The following is a 22,652-nucleotide window of genomic DNA, read 5'->3' on the forward strand; positions in this document are numbered from 1 at the left end:
CAGGAGTTTCACTTGAATCACCACTTCTGCAAATGTCGGTGAGACCCTATTGTAGGATTCTTATGTACATAAAGTAATTTACTTAGTCCTTAGCCAGTCCTAAGCATTGGCTGCCAGTTCTTAAAACTATGTAGGCAAGCATTCAGAATCAAAATGGAAAAAGCAGATTAGTTCATCTTATCCATTTCCATGCCATATAGGAGTGTTCCTGTGTTTTCTGCAGAACGTTGTCAGGTCATTTTAAACTATTCTAATAAAGGTCATTCCACTATTATTGGAAAGGAATTAAATGGAAAATCACTTCACTTGATCCCTAAATTGCTTATGGCATCTGGTAATAAAAGCCTAGTGTTTAAATAGCTTGTCATCCAGTCCCCTCTTAATGTCTTCAAACAGTAAACTGATGCACAAAAATTGGATCTACAAGAATGGTCTTGCCTCTTCTGGAATACTGTTATGAAAGGCAAAATACCCTTACTGACTAGGGCCGGGGAATTCTTTCTGCTTTACTGGGGGATAAAGGGACCACTAAAATGTATCAGCCTGAAATAGGCAATTGATGTTCAGATGTTTGGCAGGGGGACAGAAAAATGCAGTCATCCATGAATACAAGCATAACTACAAGTGTTCTAAAGTCACACTGATCAGTGTGCTATGAAACTAAAGCAACTTAGCATCTTTTTTAACTACTGTTGATACTGTCACTGAAGCTAATTTTGAGTGGGTGAGTTGGTCTAAGGCAGGGTGGGCAAACTTTTTGGCCCGAGGGCCACATTGGGGAATAGAAATTGTATGGCAGGCCATGAATGCTCACAAAATTGGGGTTGGGGTGAGGGCTCTGGTTAAGGGTGCGGGCTCTGTGGTGGGGCTGGGAATGAGGAGTGTGGGGCGTAGGAGGGTGCTCTGGGCTGGGACCGAGGGGTTCAGAGGGCGGGAGGGGGATCAGGGCTGGGGCAGGGGTGCAGACTCTTGGGTAGGGCTGGGGATGAGAGGTTTGGGGTGCAGGAGGGTGCTCTGTGATGGGATCAAGGGGTTTGGAGAGCGGAAGGGGGATCAGGGTTGGGGCAGGGGTTAGGTTGTGAGGAGAGGCTCTGGGGTGGCACTTACCTCAAGCGGCTCCCAGGAGCAGTGGCATGTCCCTTCTCCAGCTCCTACGCATGAAGCGGCCCCCGACCCTCAGAGCGGGGCAATGCAGCTGCTTCCGGGAGACGCGTGGTGCGGCCCCCGACCCGGCGCGGCCCCCGACCCGGCGCCCCAGCTGGAGTGCTGGAGCAGGGATTGGGAAACCTGCATCATGTGACGCTGTTCCTGCCCCCATGATGAGACATTGCAAACCCTTCCCAAAGCACCCTGTGGCCGGTTGTACAGTGGGATAGCTACCACAGTGCACTGCTGCCTTTGCTGTTGCAAGGGCTGCTAATGTGGATGTGCTCCAGTGTCACAAGGAGCACAGTGTGGTCACTCAACAGCGATTTAATTCTAGTGTTTTAATAAGGGTATAACTTGTGGTGCAGAAACTTGCCAGTGTACACATACCCTAAGTAAACTACTTCAACAGCTCCTGTAGTGTCACTTTGTACTGCAAGAGGTGGAAAACAGTTCTCTGGTGTATATTTGTATATATTGTTGCTAACTGTTCTTAAATACTTTCTCAGCACTATTTGTTCTGTCATAAGTAGCATCTTTTGATGACTGAATGGCAATGTTCTTAGGAACCTAGAAGTATTCAAATGTTCTGTATTTTTAAGTAGTTAGGAGAACATGCTGAAGAAAATAGTATTAAAACTGAAGATACTATTTTAAGATCTATGGGTGAAGCTGTTTGTAGAAATTAAGTTAGTTTCTCCCACATACTGCAGAAAAATTAGCTTTCCTTCAAGAGTTGAATGTTGGCTCCTGTTCAGACATCTAAGAACTTGGTTAAGTGAATCCTAGCTGGGATTTGCAACTAAATTTGTCTTGGTTTTAACATAAGATCACTAAAATCTGTTACTTCTACTCAGGCTGGAAAAGATTGCAGAAATTGAGCTCTTGCCTTTGAGCAGTATCAGCATTGACAACTGCGATCAGTATCCTAATAGTCTCTTGCTGACTAGGCTGATCCTATTGAACTCTTTTTTTCTGAAGCTCAAATGATAAAGGAGCTATCTTGTCTGCCTTGGTATAAAAAGTAGTGTTTGGGATTTACCTATATCATATTTACTGGATTTCAAGCTTTAGTAACCTTGAAGTGCTTTCTACAAAATTAATACTGTTAAGATGCTGTTCCTTACAAGTCAAAGTCAAACTTTGAGGTGTTGGTGGTAATATCTGAGTTAGTGCAAGAAACTTAAATGGCACTTCAACTCAAGTGTTTAAGCAGTTTGACCTAAGAATCGAGATTTAATATAACCTGAACTTCATTCAGAGGGTAACTTTTATTACATCAGGAATTCTGAACACTAACACACTTATTATTGCTTGAAACTAAATACTGACTCAACCAGCTCCTTTTTCCAACTAGCTTTTTTTGTTTGCATGATGTTGCTTAACAATCTGTACCTAGTTATAAAAGCAAGATTACTCAACATATTTTGGGTGGTGCAAAAATAAGAACTTTCAGCTATTCTGAGTTGAGGAGGTAAATACAAAACATTAGTTTGTATCACCTTGCTTTTAACTACCTTGAAACCAAATAACTCAAGTACTGGTAGTATAATCTGTTTGCACATAGTAGAACCAATCTACTGAATGTTGCTGTAGCATCCAGAACTTTTCAAAATGAAAGTACACAATGTGAAATTAAGATCTTCAAAGGGGCCTAAGGGAATTAGGCACCTAATTCCTTTAGCCTGACTTAAAAAGTGCAGCCTTAATATTCTTGGATTAATGTGGTCAGCAAATAGTCATCAAAGCTGACTTAGTTAATATTGTTCCTTTTGTGGGACTCCTTAGAATCATAGAATATCAGGGTTGGAAGGGACCTCAGGAGGTCATCTAGTCCAACCCCCTGCTCAAAGCAGGACCAATTCCCAACTAAATCATCCCAGCCAGGACTTTGTCAAGCTGGGCCTTAAAAACCTCCTTCAGTTAAAATAGTTTTGTTCTCAAACACTCAAAATTAGTGGCCAAGGTGGAAAGAGGGTAAACATAGAAGATGACATAGGTATACATTGAATTACTTTTATAGTTGGAGAACTGCACTTTCAGGTACAAGAATATTAGTAGCAGAAAGCTTTACTAGAGAGTTTGAGGGAGGGAAAATAAATGGCTAGAGTTTCACTATTGTATTTCTCCCTTTTGCGTACATTCTGTTCACCTAAACTCAATGTGGAATGTAAATGTGTAGTTAGTCAGTACAGTGGTTCTCAACCAGGGGTACGTGTACCCCAGGAGTACACAGAGGTCTTTCAGGGGATACATCAGTTCATCTAGATATTTGCCTAGTTTTACAACAGGCTACATAAAATGCACTAGCGAAGTCAGTAAAAACTAAAATTTCATACAGACAAAATGAGAAAGTAAGCAATTTTTCAGTAATAGTGTGCTGTCACACTTCTTTGTATTTTTATGTCTGATTTTGTAAGCAAGTAGTTTTTAAGTGAGGTGAAACTTGGGGTATGCAAGACAAATCAGACTCCTGAAAGGGGTGCAGTAGTCTGCAAAGGTTGAAAACTACTGAGTTAGTGTATGGGCTGACAAAGGACTAAAATGCAAGCATGCAGCTGTGTAGCCTTAAAATGGGCTTGAGTACTGAAAGGAAGCAACGGCACATCCCCCTTCCATCTCCTACACGTAAGGGCAGCCAGGGGCCTCTTTCTGTCACTTCAAACATAAGCTACCTGTTTTCACTTTGAAGATGCTGCAGAGCCTACCCTACTTTCTATCAGGATGCTGATTCTCACATTCAGTTGGCCTATGATGGCCGCCTCCATCCCTCACTTGTTAAATTGTGAAACAAGAGCCTTCATGTTTTCTCCCATGCTGCCCCTCATGCTTGGGAGGAGTTCCTTGTAAACATCCACAAACATGATTATCCTCCTTCAAAACCCTTCTTAATACTCTCCTTTTTTCTGTGATTCCTACGAAAAACTTGACAACTCTTAGGCTGCTGGTATGCTGAGACCAGTGCCAATCACGCAAACCAGCATTCTCATTGTTTCCTTGTATACTGCCTGTCACAGCTTCTAGCTGATTGCCCCGTTGTGACCACTCACTAGACTGCTATGAGGGAACCTACCCAGAGACGCAGTCGTTATTTTAAAGCTTCCGGAGCCTGAGGGCATATCTACATTTACGCTGTAGCAGCGCAGTGGCACTGCTATAGTGCTTCAGTGAAGATGCTACCTATTCTGACTGGAGGGGTTCTCCTATCAGCGTAGGTAATCCACCTCCCTGAAAGGCAGTAGCTAGGTCAACGGGAGAATTCTCCCATCAACCTATCACTATCTACACCAGGGGTTAGGTTGATTTTAACTGCATTGCTCAGGGTAGTGGATTTTTCACACCCCTGCGCGACGTAGTTATACCGACCTAATTTCTTAGTGTAGACCAGCCCTGAACGAAGCCTAACTACTGCCTTATTCATGGGATCCCTGGACACACTTTAAGCACACACTCTCTTCTCTGTCGCCTCCTCCTGAAAGCTAGAACCTGCTGTCCAGTTGCCTAGCCCATCAGCTCAGTGCTCACCCTTCAGATTTCCTCCGGAGCTTAAATACCCCCTCTCCCAGAACTCTGCTTAAAGTTGTGAGCTTTCTGGATTACCTCTTCAAGGGATGAAGTGGTAGGTGTAGACAATTAACACATACAGACCCTTTGCAAATATTCTGACAGCATTGTTCTTTGCTTTAATCACGTAAGGCACAAGAGAGTATGGATCCTCTAGAACACCACATCCTAACTGCAGTGCCCATCACTAGCTCACCCTTCCCTTGGAAATCACCTATGTTCAGGAAGGTAGGCAACACAATGTGGTCCTGGTCCGTAATTAGGGCTCCTAGGCACTACAGTTGTCCTAATAAGTCAGCATTCTGCAGAGTAGAACAAAGCTGTGCTTGAGTAATGACAGATACATGGAATGCTTTCCTATCTCCACAGGTGTTTGGCACTCTGCATTATATCACCATCATTCATAGGCTTTACGGTCTAAAGGGATTATCATGACCATCTATTCAATTCAGTATTTACATTGATTAGTTAACTGCCTCCTCAAGCTTATCCATTATCAGTGGCCTTGAGCTGAACAACATTCTGCTTCAAGATCTTGAATGCATTGACATTGTCTTGTTGGCTCAGCTTGGAGAATTGCACTCACTGATGGCTGATGTGTTTGAGCAAGAAGCAGTGCACATTGGTTTGATTAGTCCAGATAAAACTAACTCCTTGGCCATTGCCATCAATCTGCTTGCAGCTCCAGATTACAACGGTCCCAGTATTACTGTGTCTGGATGGGATGTTGAGCAGATGTCAACTGTCAAATATTTGGGAAGCACTGTGAAAGGTTCTGGAGGATACTCAAAAGATGTGGACACTTGTGTTGCAGCAGCGACTGCTGCTACACTTCTTTGAGCCCTTTGGCCTCTGTGAGGATGTTGTGCCGTGAAGCTCGCCACAAAACTGTGGCTCTGTAGAACCAGAGTTGTACCAACCCTGTTGTATGGAAGTGAAATGTGGGTGCTGAGAGAGGCTGAAACACACCAGGATTGATGTATTCAATTCTCATCTTCATCAGCTGCTCCTTATGAAGTGGCAGGATGAGATCAGAAATTAGGATATTTAAAGCTGAACCCAGCAGCTGTCTCCATCAGCACTGGTTCAATTTTGCTGGCGTTCTTGGCATGGACATATTGAAGACCAGCAAATTCTGAAGCGTGTTTACCAAGGAATGCCGCTACGCAGTCAGCAATTACGAGGGTGCCGAAAGCTTCAGAAGCACAATGATTGCCAGTGATGGATCTGATAGGAATATCCAGCCAGACTACCTTAAAGACCTAGCCAGAAATTTGATCCAGGTGGCACCTGATTTGCAAGGAGGCCACATCCATTTGGAATTTGTCGTCATGACCATGATTCAATACAGTAAGAACCTGTCTAAACAGGGGAAGTAGGAAGTTCTTAGTTTGGAACGGAATATTTTTGTGCTTGAAGTTGACTCATTTTGGTGTCTTAATTATTCTAGCACACTCGCTCCTATGTTGTTTGAGTATAGGTTTAGAAGTTGGAGAATCTAAATTCTGTTCTTGCTTCTGACAGACTTCCTTGGTGATTTTGGCAAACTTCTCACTTTATAAAAATGAGACACGTGTATCATGGAGGGGTATTACAAGTTTTGATTAAAACTTGTAAAGTGTGGAGGTCCTTGATAGAGAATTCATTTTATGATTACATATTGGTGACGGTAAACATGCTTTCCCACTCCTTTACACAACAAGTTAACTATTTCTCCTTGGCCACTGTGTAGACATGAATGGCATCAAATGTGTGTTTACATAAACTATTTTAACATAGAATATATTATGCACACTGCAAATAAGTTTCCTGAACCTTTTGTTTCATTACATAAAGTTAATTATAAATGGCGGGAAGAGAAGGAATCATTCATGCCACCTATATTCAAGGTTGCTGCTCACTTCACAAGTGACAATGTACATAAAATGAGTTATTTGTAAGACATTAAATGTTTTATGGAAAGGTAAGTATGTCCAAGTGGATGGAAGAGGAGAATAGGTGCCAGACTTTTTCTGCTCTTGGCTCTTTTACTGACTTACTGCGGTTTTTGGAGCAAGTCACTGAACTCTCCACTTCTGTGTCACCATCTAAGGGTAGGTGGGTTGGGAGGGGAGAGATGACACCCTTTTCTGTGAGCTCTATGGATGAAAAGTAACTATAACACATCATATATCTTAGTTTATTTCACATCTACAAGTCTTTCTATATTGTGTATAGTATATTAATACTAGCTAAGACCCAACATTTGTTCAGCAGACATACCTAAATTATTAGCATCAGTCCATCTTCTGAGCATGCTTTAGAAACATGCAATAACTTAATACTTCTACCACATGTATTTAGTTTTGGAATGTGCCAAGAATGGTGAAGAAAAATCACTTATTTTGTTGTTTCTACAGTATTTTAGATTAGCTAAATTCCCTAGAAGCTTCATTTACTTCATATAGTTTCAGTAGCTTCAGTGTTACTGCTTTCTTGACACTCTTCAGTTTGCAAGTAGAATAATAGGTAAACTTCTGGTTTGTCTTTCTCTTTTTGTAGATAGCTGTTCAAGTATTTCTGTAACATTGTGTGGTACTAAAAGTTTCCAATAAATCTTCAGTTTACAGAAAGCATAAGTCAATTTAACTGATGAAATGAGGTCCTTTCCTAAACCCCTTCCACTAATATAGCTTTACTTGCTGAAATAACTAACTTCCTAGAGTTGACATCAGTGATTTTGGAGGGGTGGGGGAATGGAAAGGCTGACATTGTTACAAACCAAAAAATGACATGCTTTGACAAATCTTTGGTTTTACAGAAAACCTTCTGTGTGAGATTTTCACTTCTTGAGTGTTAGCTCTTAGACTGGCGCATCCCACCTACTTCTAAGGCTTTTTGGCAGAGGAGGGTAGACCATGAGCCAGGCTATTGCAGGCCACATCCTCCCAAGCAAAATTCTGTCCTCTGAATGTTCTAATCAGTTCCTCCCTGACTGTTTGAAGGAGGCTGGAAAAAGTTTGCATGTCAGGTGTAGCTTAAGTTCTCCTGAATCCCAACAATAGCTCATCTTGACACTACCTTCCAATCCAGTTGTACTATGTGTACATTTCTGTAGTGTTCTGACTGCTGATTTCTAGAGTGCTAATGGCTTTTATGCCCAGCATTGACCTCTGTCCTTGTCTCTTGATTTTTCTCTGCATCTTGATTCTAAGATTTTTATCTCATTACCGTGTTTTGCTTTATAACCCAGTAGTACACCTCTACCTCACTATAATGTCCTCGGGAGCCAAAAAATCTTACCTTGTTATATCGAACTTGCTTTGATCTGCCGGAGTGCGCAGCCCCCCGGCCCCCCCCTCCCCCCGGAGCACTGCCTTACTGTGTTATATCGGGTCGCGTTCTATCCGGGTAGAGGTGTATGTGTGAATAGTTCATATTCATTCCTGTGTGCATTATTTGGCACTTCTCAGGCTATGTCTACACTGCACTTTCGTCAGTAAAACTTTTGTCGCTCGGGTGTGAGAAAAAACTTCCCTGACAGACACAAGTGTTACTGACAAGAAGTGCTGTTGTGGGAAAGGACTTTTTCGGCAGGAGACAGTCTCCCACCAACAAAGCTACCACTCCTCATTGGGGGAGCGGGGGTATTTTGTCAGCAGGAAAGCTCTCTCCTGCTGACAAAAAGCTGCTATACTGCATGCCTTATAGCGGCAAGACTTAAGCAGCATGGCTGTGCTGCTGTAAGCTGCACAGTGTAGCCTCAATACAGAACTCAGTCTTTCATCATGCTATGCCTTTGGCTACCGTGGCCTGGTCCCTGACCCTCTGAATTCCTCAGTCTTTACATTTGAGGGTAAATCTTGTCACGCTGATTGTATTCAGTTCCTGATCTGAAAGAGGCAGAGAACAGTGATGTAGCCAAGTTTTTTAATGTAGTCCTAATATGGAACCTTGTGGGTACTCCACTGATAAGATGTTACTATGCTGAAAATTTAACATTTATTCCAACTTGTTCTTGCCTCTTAGCCAGTTTCTAGTCCATTGCAGTATTTTCCCTTTTTGGGGGGAGGAAGTCCCAAGAGCTCCTGCTTTGTGGTCTGGGAGGATGCTGGAGGTCGGGTACACGTCCTTTACTCCCTTTTAGATTGTAATGCTCAATATGAGTGTTCCACAACTCCTGTAATATACAGATGATAATACTTGGTGATAACTGCCATTGGTGAGCTGCACTGAGAGAAGCTTTTGTCTCAATAAATACAAGTGTTGTGGAAATCTGTTTTCACCAAATCAGGAAAATATCAGTCTACACGCTTCTCTAAACAAACCTATATTCATATAGTGTTTTCCAAGCAGCAGCTTAAATATGGTTAATAGCATTCCAGAAAAGCTCTTCTAGAGCATATCTTTAAGAGCAAGTAATCCAAAAAGTGGCTTTTTTCTCACAAGCTGTTATGTTGAACAACCCTGCATTATACAGCTAACTTGGCAGCGGTGGTAGTTCACCAAATATTGAATGTGATGAGCGTCACTGAATTCTACAATACCTTGTTTTGATCGACTTTGCCAATCAGGCAAAAAATATGTTTTAATCTTATTGCTAACATATGTTATTGAGCAACTGTAGTGTAAACTTCATACTTGTAGCTACTTCATGGGTTTGGATTTAATATAAACTGCCTACTTAGTAATTGGAATTTAATAAACTAGCTATAATTTGCACGCTTAATGGATGCTTTCTGCTAATCTGACCTGTTAGTTCCTCAATTGAATAAGGATCTCAAATGCTTGGTGGAAAGGGATGAATTAGTTTTAAATTATTGTCTGAGACTGCAGAGTTGCGTATTAGTATTCCCTTGAGGCATTATGAAGATGGTGGGTAAAATATGACTCTCGTGTAGTAATTGGTAGATGCTAAATCAGTAGTATCGTTTGGGGAAGAATAACAGTGTTTAATTCCACCACCATTTCTGCCCTTTAGCCATTACATTTGCCAATAATTCATTTTAAATATTGCAATGAAGCATGCAAATTATTTCAGAAATAATTGAAAACTCTGTCTCTGATGTGGAGAAGGATGAAATAAAGCCACCTATGATCCAGCTGCTTTGGGTGTAGTTCACAGAGAAGTCCGATGTTCATCACTGGAATGCCGTGCTGCTGTCATGTTGCTGGGGATGATGGCATGATGAGCCAATAGCTTGGGTCTCTTTGGGGATGGAGGGACTTTTCCAGAGGGGATTATATATGAGGCGTCTGTGTGTGGTAAGGTCCCTAGTTTCTGCAGCCTCCAAAACAGCAGTGTCCGCTCATGTGATGTGTGGAAAGATGAATTGTTTCAGGGGTCTTGAGTTTGGGGAACGTATGGTGTTAGTCCCGTGCAGCTAGCAGTAAAACACACAAAGGTGCTGCACCCAATACAAGGTAAGAATATTGGAAAGGATAGTGGATCAGACCAATGGTCCATATAGCCCAATTTCCGGTCTTCCAACAGTGGGCAATGCCAGATGCTTCAGAGGGAATAAACAGAACTGGACAATTGAGTGATCCATCCTCTGTTGTTCAGTCGCATCTTGCAGTCAGAGGCTTAGGGAAACTCAGAGCATGGGGTTGCATCCCTGGCCATTTTGGCTAATAGTTATTGTTGGACCTATCCTCCATTAACTTATCTAATACCCAGTTATTCTTTTGGCCTTCACAACATCCCCTAGCAGTGAGGTCCACAGATTGACTGTATTGTGTGAAGAAGTACTTCCTTATGATGTTTTTAAACCTGCTGCCTATTAATTTCATTGGATGACTTCTGGTTCTTGTTATTTACCCATTCACAATACACTTCCTTATTCACTTTCTCTACACCATTCATGATTTTCTAGACCTCTATCGTATTCCCCCTTAGGTGTCTCCTTTCCAGGCTGAATATAGCCCCAGTCTTTTTAATCTCTCCTCTTATGTAAACTGTACCAAATCCTTAATTTTTGTTGTCCTTCTGTGTATCGTTTCCCATTCTATTGTATCTTTTTTGAGATGGGGTAACCAGAACTACATGCAGTATTCAAGGTGTGGGCGTATTTCAAATCACTATCACCATCTTAGTTAGGTGGTCGGTAACATATTCTTACTGTTGTGCTCTTATTATTCAAGCGTGAAATTTCTGTTTGATTTGATTCATTTGAGATTTTTACTATATTTGACTCTGCTTTCTTTCACATATACAGCAGGTAATAATTTTGGACATTTTAAAGATTGATTAATCACTGGACTGGAAGTTTGTGGTTGTCTAGGGACTAGTGATTGTGACAGGAAAATTATGAGCAAAATGTACTGGAAGCAAAAATTTGGACAGAAAACTGAATGAAAATTGGGAGTTTTTAAAGTTTAGTACATGTCCAAAATGCCACAATCAAGAGAGAAGACAACTTGGCTTAAAAGTCCATCTGGGTTGAGTGGTAAAATGAAGGAAGCAATTAGAAATAAAAAAGCAATACATAACAAATGGAAACAGAATAAGTAACTACTGATTTATATCTTACTGTGAAGTGCAGAAAATTGACAAGAGTTCAATAAATAATTCTGTTCTGTATTTGGAAAGAATCAGGATGATATCAAGAGGATGAAGTAGTATCCAGTCTATTAGTAACAAAGCAGGATGTTTAGACGTCTACTAGGGATAAACATTTTAAAATCGGCAGGCTTCAATAACATGCACCTACAAGACCTAAAGGAGTTGGCTGAGGGGAATTAACAGCTCTTACTTTTTAATAAATCTTGGAATACCAGGGAAGTTCTGGAAGAGTGCTAACATTGTACTAATATTAAGAGGTTAAGCCAGGTCACCTAGGAAGTATAAACTGGTTAACATGACATCAGTCCTGGGCAAAATAATGGGAAAGCTGGAATTCTATTCCTATTCTCTTAGTTTTATGGAAAATTGATTTTGTCAAACCTGCTTTCATTCTTTGGAATTACAAGTTTGGTTGATTAGGCAATTGTTTAAATGTAATAAACTTAGTTTTTGTTAGGAGTTTGACTTGGTAAAGCATAACATTCTGATTTTAAAAGTTAGCGCTATTCAATGTCAACAGAGCACGTCTTAAATGAATTAAGAGCTGGTAACTGACAGACTTTAAAAAATAGTCAATAGAGAAATCATCAAATCAGATCTGTTTCCAGTGAGGTTCGACAGTGCTATTCAAAATTTTCATTAGTGATCGGGAAGTAAATATAAAATCACTGCTGATCAAATCTGAGGGTGGCATGCAGATTTGAGTAGTAAGTGACAGGGCAAACAGAGATCTGGATCACTTGGTAAACTGGGCTCATACAAATTAAATGTTTTAATACAGCCAAATGTATTGGACAAGCAGCTCAACATGAACTACCAATGCAATGCTGTGGGGGGAAAAAAAGGGCTAATATGGCCCTTGGATGTGTAAACGGGAGTAGTTAATAGGACTAGGGAGATGATTTTTACTTCTGTCTATGGCACTAGAGAGGCAGATATTGGAATACTATGTACAGTTCTAGTGTCCACTTTTTTTTTTTTTTTTAAAGGATTTTGGGAGCAGAAACCCAGAAAAATGGTTTTTGAGGGCTGGAGAAAATGCCTTGCAGTGGACTTAAGAAATTCAGTCTCTTCAGTTTATCAAAAAGATTGAGGTGGCTTGATTATAGTGTATCTGGGGAGTGGGCAGGAAATGGGATATGGGAACTAAAGGGATCTTTAGTCTACCAGGGAAAGGTATAACAAGAACTAATGGTCGGAAGTTGAAGCCGTACCTAATGTGTCCATTGCTTTTAATTTTGAATTTCACAATGAGGTTGATTAGCCATTGAAATAGTGGTGGGTTCTCCATCTCTTAGTCTTCAGATCAAGACTGGATGCCTTTCTGGAAGATATGCTTTAGCCAACCACATGTTGTGTTCAGAATGGGATAGCTGGATGAAATTTAGTGGTGTCTCGTGTACAAGAGGTCAGATGGACCTTATGGTACCTTCTGGCCTTAAATTATATGAATCAATAAATAATTCATCTACAAATAAAGTGTGCATGATGCACATGTACACTTGAACGTTTGGCCTGTAAATTGCCCCACTGTTTCAGTTAATTCCCTGTTGAGATTGCTGTGGTGGTCCATGTGTCTGAGCTGCTTCAGGTTCATACAGCCTTCTCCAGGCTCAGACATATGTTCATATTTTTAAGGTTATATTTATACCAATGAGGCCTAGAAACTGTTTTCTGTGGGATGCAAGCTTTCATTTGAATCTGGATGTCATGCTTGCTGGATAGCTACAACAAATTGGCAGACAAGTTTATACTCCACACCTAAATGTTCAGTCATAATTAACTAATGAATATCACTTAAGAAAACAATAAATAAAATCCTGCTCACAGGTCTTGGCCATAAAGTGGAAAATAAAAATTCCCTCTTTTTAAAGAGGCTTGAATTTCTGATGCATTATGTTGTTTTTTTCCCCAGTGAAATGGACTGGTCTCAGACTAATCTTCAGTTAAAATTATTTTCTATTGGAATACATGGATTCTTCCTTAGTGCATAAGCATATATTCAGGCTTGCTTTTTGCTATTAGATTTTGCCCTTTTCTAACTTTACTATCACTTTTTCTTTCCACAATGTTTTAGACAGCTCACCGAACTGGAGCCTTTAAAATGTTCTAGGCTTTTTAGTGTTTGTTACTATGCAAATAGTCTAATTCGTTAAGTGAATATTCATTTGTCTAAAAGACATTGTTAAAGAATTTCTAAATACTTTGCAGATTTTACTCTTACTTTGAGCTTCTTAGCATATGCGCAACGTGCCTGAGGTGGTATGTGACCAGGATTACTTTAGCTAAACCAGTATTTGGAGGATCTTCCATTGCAGTGCATGCAACATGCTAATATCTCCTATTCCTGCTTTAGGAGCTCCTGGACAAATTTTTAATAGCTAATGCAACTAATCCAGAGAGCAAGGTATTCTACCTGAAGATGAAGGGAGACTACTTCCGATACCTTGCTGAAGTTGCATGTGGAGATGACAGAAAACGTAAGCATACTGTGTTCAACCATGCTCAAATAGTTAACGCTTACTTCTGTTTTGAGGTGGTGGGGAGAGGAAAGAGGAGCTAGAATGCACTGCATGTGTCACTAACTTTCATAACTCATATGCCACTCAATAAAATGGAGAGGGACTGCGTTTAGATCTGATCTCTCAGTGCCAGTTTTCAAAGTTTAGATTGACTTTTACTAGACCTCAAGGGTTCTGCACTGAAAGATTTCATTATATGGTGGAATGGAATTTAGTGTAGTAGTCCCTTCCCCCGCCTCCTCCCATGTGAATGGCTATTGAAGAAACACACTTATTTGAAACTTTCAAAATACACTTTAGGTGAAAGGTCTCCTAATGGCTTAAGAGATACTTAAAACTATACTTGTATTTTTTTCCCCACAAGGTAAGTAGGCTAGAGGTATTGGGGAAAGAGGAAGCTGTCTACAACTTTCTGTCTGCATTGACCCTATCAACCCATAGTTTTAATTGGGCAAAACTTAACTGTCAAGCCATGACTCCTTGAGTCAGATGCAGCATTGTGTACACTAGGAATTTACTTGTCTCAGGGGTGTAAAAATCCTTCTGTCAACGTAGTTACTCCCTCTCGGGGAGGTAGATTACCTATGCCAACGGGAGAATCTGCATAGGTAGTGTCTACGCTGAAGTGCTACAGCGGCGCAGCTCTGCTGCTGTAGTGCTTTAAGTGTACACATACCCTAAATAAGATGACAAATGTAAATTAAATTACTACCTAGATGGACAAAGTGATACTAAAGTAATAGTAATCCGGTACCCTATCAAGAAAGAACATTTATGGTGAGCTCCAGTCTTAAGCTGTCTGATGCTGGTAGAGCTAGTACACTCCTTTTGTGATTCTAGTCTGTTTACTTCTGCTGATCCTGAAGGACTATAGTCCCTCAGAAACCTCAGCAGCCATTAGGACTTACTGCAGGGGTGGAAAGAAACAGCCTATCACTTGATACGGGGCATTCAGACACTGTTAGCAGTCAACAACTGTTCTGTGGACCATAGAAAACTGTTCACCGTAACAGTTAAACTAGATGTTCAGAAGACACTCATTCCAATGTAAGAGAACTATCTTGTAAGGTACCCAGATGTCACAGCAAGGGCAATATAAAAACTTGGGCAGGTATTCAGAATTAGTGATAACTTCACACAGCTCAAGGTAGTCCTGGAGTTCTGTCATGATAGAGAAGGGAGTTTGCCAGTCCCTGAGGAGCTGAGCTGTCAGCTGGCCATAGAACAGAATGGGTTGCTGATAGTGTCAACCAGTTGTAAATGAATCCATTTAAACCAGATGTGAGGGAGGGGCATGGAGCTGATTTTCACTTACACAAAGGCCTTATTACACTTTTTCTGGCAGTGTAAAGGAACCTCAAAATGGGTGCAAATGTAAAATGATGTAAAGAGGCCTTGATGTAAATGGGAACTGAATCTAAAACTCTTACAGTCCTTGGCCCTAACAGGACTGTTGCAGAAAGTCAAAGCCAGTACCATAGCATCAAGGGAAAAGCTTTATATAAGGCTATCATTGAATGTAATCAAGCTGTCAACGCTATCTTTGTTCAGCTTCCATGATAGTCTTACCTCCATTTTCATCTCCAATACCCAATATAACTCTAAGGGCTTGTCTAAGCACAGAAGTTGCACTAATTTAAACTTGGGTTTTAAAACCCATTTTTGTAAACTGATGCAAATCCCTGTGTGGATACTTCAATAGGCAGTGCCACCAGCCCCGCCTGTGGTTTTAACATTCCTTGACATTTTCCATAATAAGACCCTGTTTTCAGTGGCTTATAACTTTATCAAACCATTTGGGTTAATATTTTCTGGCAGGTGTTTGCCTCAGGCTAAATTTGTTTAGAAATTTTCAGCCAAAATGGTTCAGTAGTTTCTGAAAACAACAGAGAAATGCTTTGCCCACGCAACAAAATTCTGATGGACTTTTCTTTGAAAAGCTTTGGAGCACAGATTTGAAATTTGGCAGGAGGTGGCCTTTGTGTCAGGGATGTGCCTTTTCCATCCCAGTGAATATCTACCCAAATTTGGCTATGTTATAAGCCTTTGAAGAATTGTACTTCCCCCATGTCCAATAGGTACTGCCTAATTTTTAACAGTTAACTTCCCTGAAGGTTCCATCTGCACTGAGTATGCTGCAGCCCAGGGCTGAGCAGGACTTTACCTGTTACTGCCGCTCTGGGCTGCTGCAAGCCAGCCTGGATTCACGCACCTCAAATGAGAGCATTGAGACTGTCTCTCCTGTCCCCTCAATGATCCCCCTGATGGGCCCAGGCAGCATGGAAGAGGAATCTGCCTGACTGTAATGCAGATGAGACAAAAACCAGACCTTTGAGAGGAAGTAGATTGGGATGAGGAAACTGGGGCTAGAGACTGGCAGGAGTTGGGGAGGGGGAATGGGACACAAAACAAAGTTACAGACTGAGAGCCAGAGTGGGAAACCTGGAGTGGGGGAGAGATCAGAAGCCTGAAGAATGGAGACTGGGACTGGCTAAGTGAAGAGATTGGGACTGGGATAAGGAGCCAGTGTGGGAAAGAGATGGGACAGGGTGGAGGAGGGTATGTGGAAAAAGGAGTTAAGCTTAGTGGGAGGGAGAAATGGGGGTGGTGGTGGGGGGAAATGCCCATTAAGGTGCACAGTCTTCCAAATTCTTGAGGGGGGACACACAATATGAGCTATTCCATTAGCTCAAGTGGCAGACGTGCGTGGTGTATCTAATGGTTCCTGCTAATCTATGTGAGTGTCAATATGATGCCACAGGGTGGAATTTGTTTTTAGTTTGTATTTTAAAAACCTAGGAAATTAAACACAAATTGTTTAAAATACAATTTTCAAGGTTACCAAGTCAAGAACTCAGAAGTTAAATGCCAGAATTCAGGTTGCCTGTACATGTGCACTATAGAATCATAGAATGGTGGTAAGGACCTCAAGTGGTCATCAAGTCCATCCCCCTTCACTGAGGTAGGACCAAATAAACCTAGACCATCCCTAATAGTGGTTTGTCCAACCTGTTCTTAAAAAGCTCCAATGGAAGCCTATTCCAGAGCTTAACTATCCTTAGAGTTTGGTTTCTCCCCCCACCAATATCCTGCCTAAATTTCCTATGCTGCAGGTTAAGTGTATTACTTCTTGTCCAACCTTCAATGGACATGGAGAACAATTGATCACTGTCCTCTTTAGAAGAGCCCTTAACATACATTTGAAGACTTATCAGGTCCCCTCTGTCTTCTTTTCTCAAGACTAAACATGCCCAGTTTTTAATCTTTCTTTATAGCTCAGGTTTTCTAAATGTTGTATCACTTTTTGTTGCTCTCCTCGACTCTCTCCAGTTTGTCCACAGCTTTCCTAAAGTGTGGTGCCCAGAATTGGAGACAGTACTCCAGCTGAGGCCTCACCAGTGCCCAGTACAGCAAGACAACTACCTTCCATGTCTTACATATAACATTCCTCTTAATATCCCTCAGAATATTAGCCTTTTTTGCAGCTGCATCTTTGACTCTCATTCAATTTGTGATCCACTATAGTCCCCAGATCCTTCAGCAGTACAACGGCGTAGCCAGTTATTCCCCAAATTGTATTTGTTTGATTTGATTTTTTTTTTTTCCTTCCTAAATGAAGTACTTTGCGCTTGTCTTTATTGACTTTCATCTTGTTGGGGGTTTTAGACCAATTTTCCAGTTTGTCAAGGTCAGTTTGAATGCTAATCCTGTTCTGTAAAGTTCTTGTAACCCTTCCCAGCTTAGTTCATCCACAGATTTTATTGGCATACTCTCTACTTCATTATCTAATTTGTTGATGAAAATATTGAATAGTACCAGACCCCGTGCAGGATCTCAATAGATATGCCCCTCCCAGTTTGACAACTACTCAGATTTTAGGCCATAGAGGGATCATCATGATCATGTAGTCCACCGACCTAGTCTGACCACCTGCCCATCGCAGGCCACAGAACCTCACCCGCCCACTCTTGCAGTAGGCCCATAACCTCTTGCTAAGTTACTGAAGTTCTCACATCTTGATTTAAAGACTTTCAAGCCAGAGAATTCACATTTACTTGAATTCAAATCAGTCAGTGTCCCATGCCCCATGGTCCAAGGGAAGGTGAACTCTTTCAGTATGGCCTTTCAACCAGTTAAGTATCCACCTTATAGCAAATTTATCTAGACCACATTTCCCTAGTTTGCTTATGAGCATGTCATGTGGGACTGTCAAAAGCCTCATTAAAAATCAAGATCTATCAGATCTCCCCCACATCCCCAACATTCACTAGGCAAGTAACCCTATCAAAAAAGAACATTACATTGGTTTGGCATGATTTGTTCTTGACATATCCATGCTGGCTATTTCTTATTACCCTGTTATCCTCTAGGAGGTGCTTACAGATTGTCTAATAAATTGTACCAGTATGACAGTCCGTATTTACATGATCACATATTATTTTTGCCATAGGACCTCTGCCTCATTCAGTGCATAGAATGAACTGTGCTCATTTAATGAGAAGTTGTTCATAGTTTTCACCTTGTTGCTCAGTGCATGGCCCCCTCTCTTTACTGCTCATTATTCAAGTCCTGCTATGAAGACAGTGAGCTTTTCTATGGCAATTATCACGACAGTATTTAGTAGAGTGCTTTACAAGTATTACTGAATTTATTTTCACAGCACGCCTGTGAGATGGGAGGAGTTGGGGGAGTATTATCCCCATTTTAGAGATGGGGAACAGTCGCAAGGATATGGTCAAAAGTATTTACTAATTTTGTTGCCCAGTTAGATACGCCTAATACCCAATTGAGTTCTTAGTATTATATCACACTTCATATGTTGAAAGCAAAATCCCACTGATGTGAGTGCTCAGCAGTTTTGCAGATCTCAATTTGGGCACCCAGAAAATGAGGAACACACAATTAGTAACTACCTGTGAAAAGTTTGATTTTAAGTGACCTACGTACCATCATAGAAGCTCTGTGGCAGGGATAGAATCCAGATTTCCAGGGCAGTATTAAATAGCCTTGACCATGAAAACACTTTTTTGTTTTTGTTTTTTATCATTTGCCTCACTTATTACATACACCTTCCTGCTTCTGCAACAAACAAAGGAGGAGTGCTATAGACACCAACCTCCTTTACTACATAACCCTGATGCATCCCCAGAGCAGCTCCACCCTGTCCACTGGGGTCCTCTGGAAAAATTGTATGTGATCATGTAATTAAAGATTCATACACATAAGAGGGCTAAATAAAGGTTACATGGGCAACCTTAGTTCTGGGATTTCCTGAGTCCTTCACTTTGCAATTTTAATCTTAACATGGTTTTTGTGTGTGTGTAATATCTGTTTAGTTTGAGCCTATAAATGTCAGTACACAGTTGCCCCAGTTTAAAAGTCACACCCTTAGTTAAGCTAATGCAATTGTTTCTTTCAGCCTTAATAATGAGGCTAAGCATTTCTCTAAGAAGGTATTTTAAGCTAGCGCGAGGGACTCAGCTTGCACTTTTCTCTATATCATCCCCCTTTTTATGTTGAAATGTTCCTGTTTCTCAACAGAAACAATAGAAAATTCACAAGCAGCTTATCAGGAGGCATTTGACATCAGCAAGAAAGAGATGCAACCTACACATCCAATTCGTTTGGGCCTAGCTCTTAACTTTTCTGTATTTTACTATGAGATCCTCAACAACCCTGAGCTTGCCTGCACGCTGGCTAAGACAGTAAGTTGCTCTATCTTTTTTTTGGAAGGAGGGTAATTCTAATTAATGGAAGCTAATCTGAATAATGTGAATTGATCAGTCTGTCTTGTACAATAAAATCCTATTTCGTTTAATGTATTTGATTTGCAGGTGCCTACTGTCAACTGACTTAAAGGGACACTGTCAACTTTAAAATTCTTTCAGTAACAAATATTGTAACCTAAACATACAAGATTTGTGCTGTTTTAAGCTTTTTTACCAACTTGGGCAATGCAAATCAATGAAATTCTTTTCACTTTCTTCAATGCTGCATGCTTGTTTATTAAAGCTGTCTTCATGGAAAAAGGTTAAACTTAATTTTGAATTGTCCCTTTAATATCTACCCCTAGTAACACTAATAAGAATATTCATAATCAGTACCTCAATGTAAATATGAAAAACAACTTAATTATTCTAGGCTTTTGATGAGGCTATCGCAGAACTTGATACGCTGAATGAAGACTCATACAAAGACAGTACTCTCATCATGCAGTTGCTTAGAGACAACCTAACAGTAAGTTTCCCTTTTGTGCTAATTGGTCCAATAGCTGTAATTGTATAATGGCTATACTTAGACCTCATTTGTGTGATAAAACCAAAACATGGTCTTTAGCACTGAGCATCCTGATATTTAGGCCTATTATGTGCTGTATTGAAGAGTTACTCTCATAAGTAGGTTGATGTCTAATTTAAACTTTAGTGTGAAAAATTAATTGCATTAAACTAATCTGTGGCAGATTCAAACTTGGTTTGGACTAAAATAATAGCATGAGTTAGTCAGTTTCCATATAGCTAAATACAACTTCACTTTCATCATAAGACCAACAGGCTCATTTGACTTAGCAGATAGGACTATAAATCTGGTGGGAAAAAATGATGATGATCCACAGTCATTAAGACAAGAATGAAAAAAGTTAACTGTCTTAAAAGTATTACTGGTTCCAGCAATATTCCCCCATACTTAAATGGGGAATACGGCTGGAACTTTTAAGGTGCACCAACTGTATACCATGTTAACAGTCTAAGGGAGAGCTAGCTACATACTCCAGCAATATTCCTCACTGTAGTTTTCCATAACAATAGGAATTGTGACCTTGACTTGTGAGGTGAAAGTGCAACCAGAGAGGGATATCTTGGCATTCCAGAGAACAGACTTGTGTATTTCTTAAGTGCCAATAGTATAACTGGGTACAATATATTAAACAGATCTGTATTTGTTTAGCATTATGTCCACTTTGGCTAGTTAAATCTTAAACAATTATGTATATGGCTGTACCCTATAGATGAGAAGGTGCTCACCATAAGCCAGTGGAAGCTCTGCAAATTAAAGCAACAGAGCTTTACACCTCCAAACTATAGCACTTAACAAATGTAGAACTCCTCCCATCTAGTCCTTGACTTTAGTAATAGGACAGTTGGTGCTAACATGGAGGGTAGATGAATAAGTTTTCATGCTGATGTGGCTTTTTTCTTATTTCTAGTTATGGACATCAGACAATGCAGGAGAAGAATGTGATGCTGCAGAAGGTGCAGAAAACTAAACTGCACATGGGGTGTGTCATTCTCTCTTCCCTTCTCAAGAAACCTTTTTACACGTCTCCATTCCTTATAGCTCCACTTGGATTTCCTATAGCAAAGAGAACCCATCCATGTGTATGGAAATCAGTTTATAGTCTTTTCACACTGCAGCTTTGGGAAAACTCCATTCCTTGATTTGTGTTTGTCCTGGCCTTCCCTGTGTGCGGTTACTGCTGTAGAAAAGTATTAATAGCTTCATTTCATATAAACATAAGTAATTTCCAAACACTTATGTAGTGGACTAAAGTGTACCTGGTATTTAAAAACAAAAATCTGAACCAGTTCCTGCAAGTTGACTGTGTTTTGTATTCAGTAAAGATATTAAAATGTAGTTAATTGCAACTAAAGAGTGTTCAACATAGCTTTCTAATTCTCCACATTCCCTCTTATTCTGCAGGGTTTCCTTTCAGTAACTTACTTTCTCATGCTACTGTGTATTCTTTTCATGAAGGTTATGGAAGTATTGGGCCAGACGGAAAGTTTGGCATTTTTAGGTTGAGAATTACAAATTGAGTTGCCTTCTGTGTAATATACTGCAGGGGCTACTGTATGTCTGCGTGAAAATGAGGGTGTCTTCTTACTCAGTCTTCGGTTGCTGCTGTTTATAAGTTGATATCCCTTCCCAATAAAAGTCACTTACACTCCTGCCTTTGTAGTTCTGGTATTCACTTTACTATGTACTAGAAACAGCATGGAACTGCTGGAATACAGACAGTGCTTTTTGGCAGACTAAAGTGCATGTCATTTCTTAATACACTGGAATGGGAAAACCAATTCAAGTTCACATGTTCAAGTATAACATTTAGTACTTTTCCATGCAGATTTGTGCACATGTGAGAAGGTGTCAAGTTTGTCCAGTGATTGTTATTTAGAGAGTTGGACCACTATTGTGTGTTGCTAATCATTGATTGTAGTCCCAAAAAAGCCTTGTGAAAATGTTATGCCCTATGTAACAGCAAAGTAACATTAAATAAAATTACATTTTATAAACCACTTACTGTTTTTGTAACAATTCCATGCAATTACCTTAAGAGCTGAACTATAGCAAATCTTGCTATGAGAAATGTCCTTCTCAAACCTGTAACTCATACTTAGTCAATTGTTCAGGTGAATTCACTTTGTATTTACATATTAATGAATTGTATGAAAATACCTGAAAGTTAGTTATTCATATGAATAGTTCACAGGGACAGATAATCTTCAAAGTATAACCTGTGGCATGTGTCCTTCTTATTGAAGCTACTTGTACTGACAGAAATTGTTGTAAAAGACAGAAGCTAAGCAGTTAAATACCAAGTAGTACTCCTTGCTACTAAGAGTTGAAACAGCCTGATGTGTATTCCATTGCTGCAAATCTGTTATCTCCTGATTCTTCAAGTGGCATCCCTATGGGTGCTCCACTGTAGGTGTGCTTGCATCCCTGAACTGCTAATCAGGGAACTTTGGTGGTAGTGTCAGTTAGGCCCTACACATTCACTGCCCCTCCTCATGCTACACTATGAGACTAACCCCCCCTCAGTTTTTCCTCATCCACCCCGACTAGTGACGGAGCTATTCGCAGTCCGTTAAGACTAT

At 40.4% G+C, this 22,652-nt stretch overlaps 1 protein-coding gene across 1 annotated transcript in view; it reads left to right on the forward strand.

Annotated features, from left to right (window-relative positions):
* The window catches only part of YWHAQ (tyrosine 3-monooxygenase/tryptophan 5-monooxygenase activation protein theta), a 35,872-nt gene extending 13,802 nt beyond the window's left edge, over positions 1–22,070 (forward strand). Inside the window, exons 3-6 of the mRNA XM_065400418.1 lie at positions 13,611–13,734; positions 19,318–19,481; positions 19,918–20,013; positions 20,981–22,070. Of these exons, the coding sequence (XP_065256490.1) occupies positions 13,611–13,734; positions 19,318–19,481; positions 19,918–20,013; positions 20,981–21,040 (444 nt within the window). The 3' untranslated portion in view covers positions 21,041–22,070. The remainder of the gene's footprint in view (positions 1–13,610; positions 13,735–19,317; positions 19,482–19,917; positions 20,014–20,980) is intronic.
* Positions 22,071–22,652: the final 582 nt, after the last annotated feature.

The sequence above is a fragment of the Emys orbicularis genome, chromosome 3, assembly GCF_028017835.1.
Source record: "Emys orbicularis isolate rEmyOrb1 chromosome 3, rEmyOrb1.hap1, whole genome shotgun sequence".
In the NCBI taxonomy this organism is placed as follows: Eukaryota; Metazoa; Chordata; order Testudines; family Emydidae; genus Emys; species Emys orbicularis.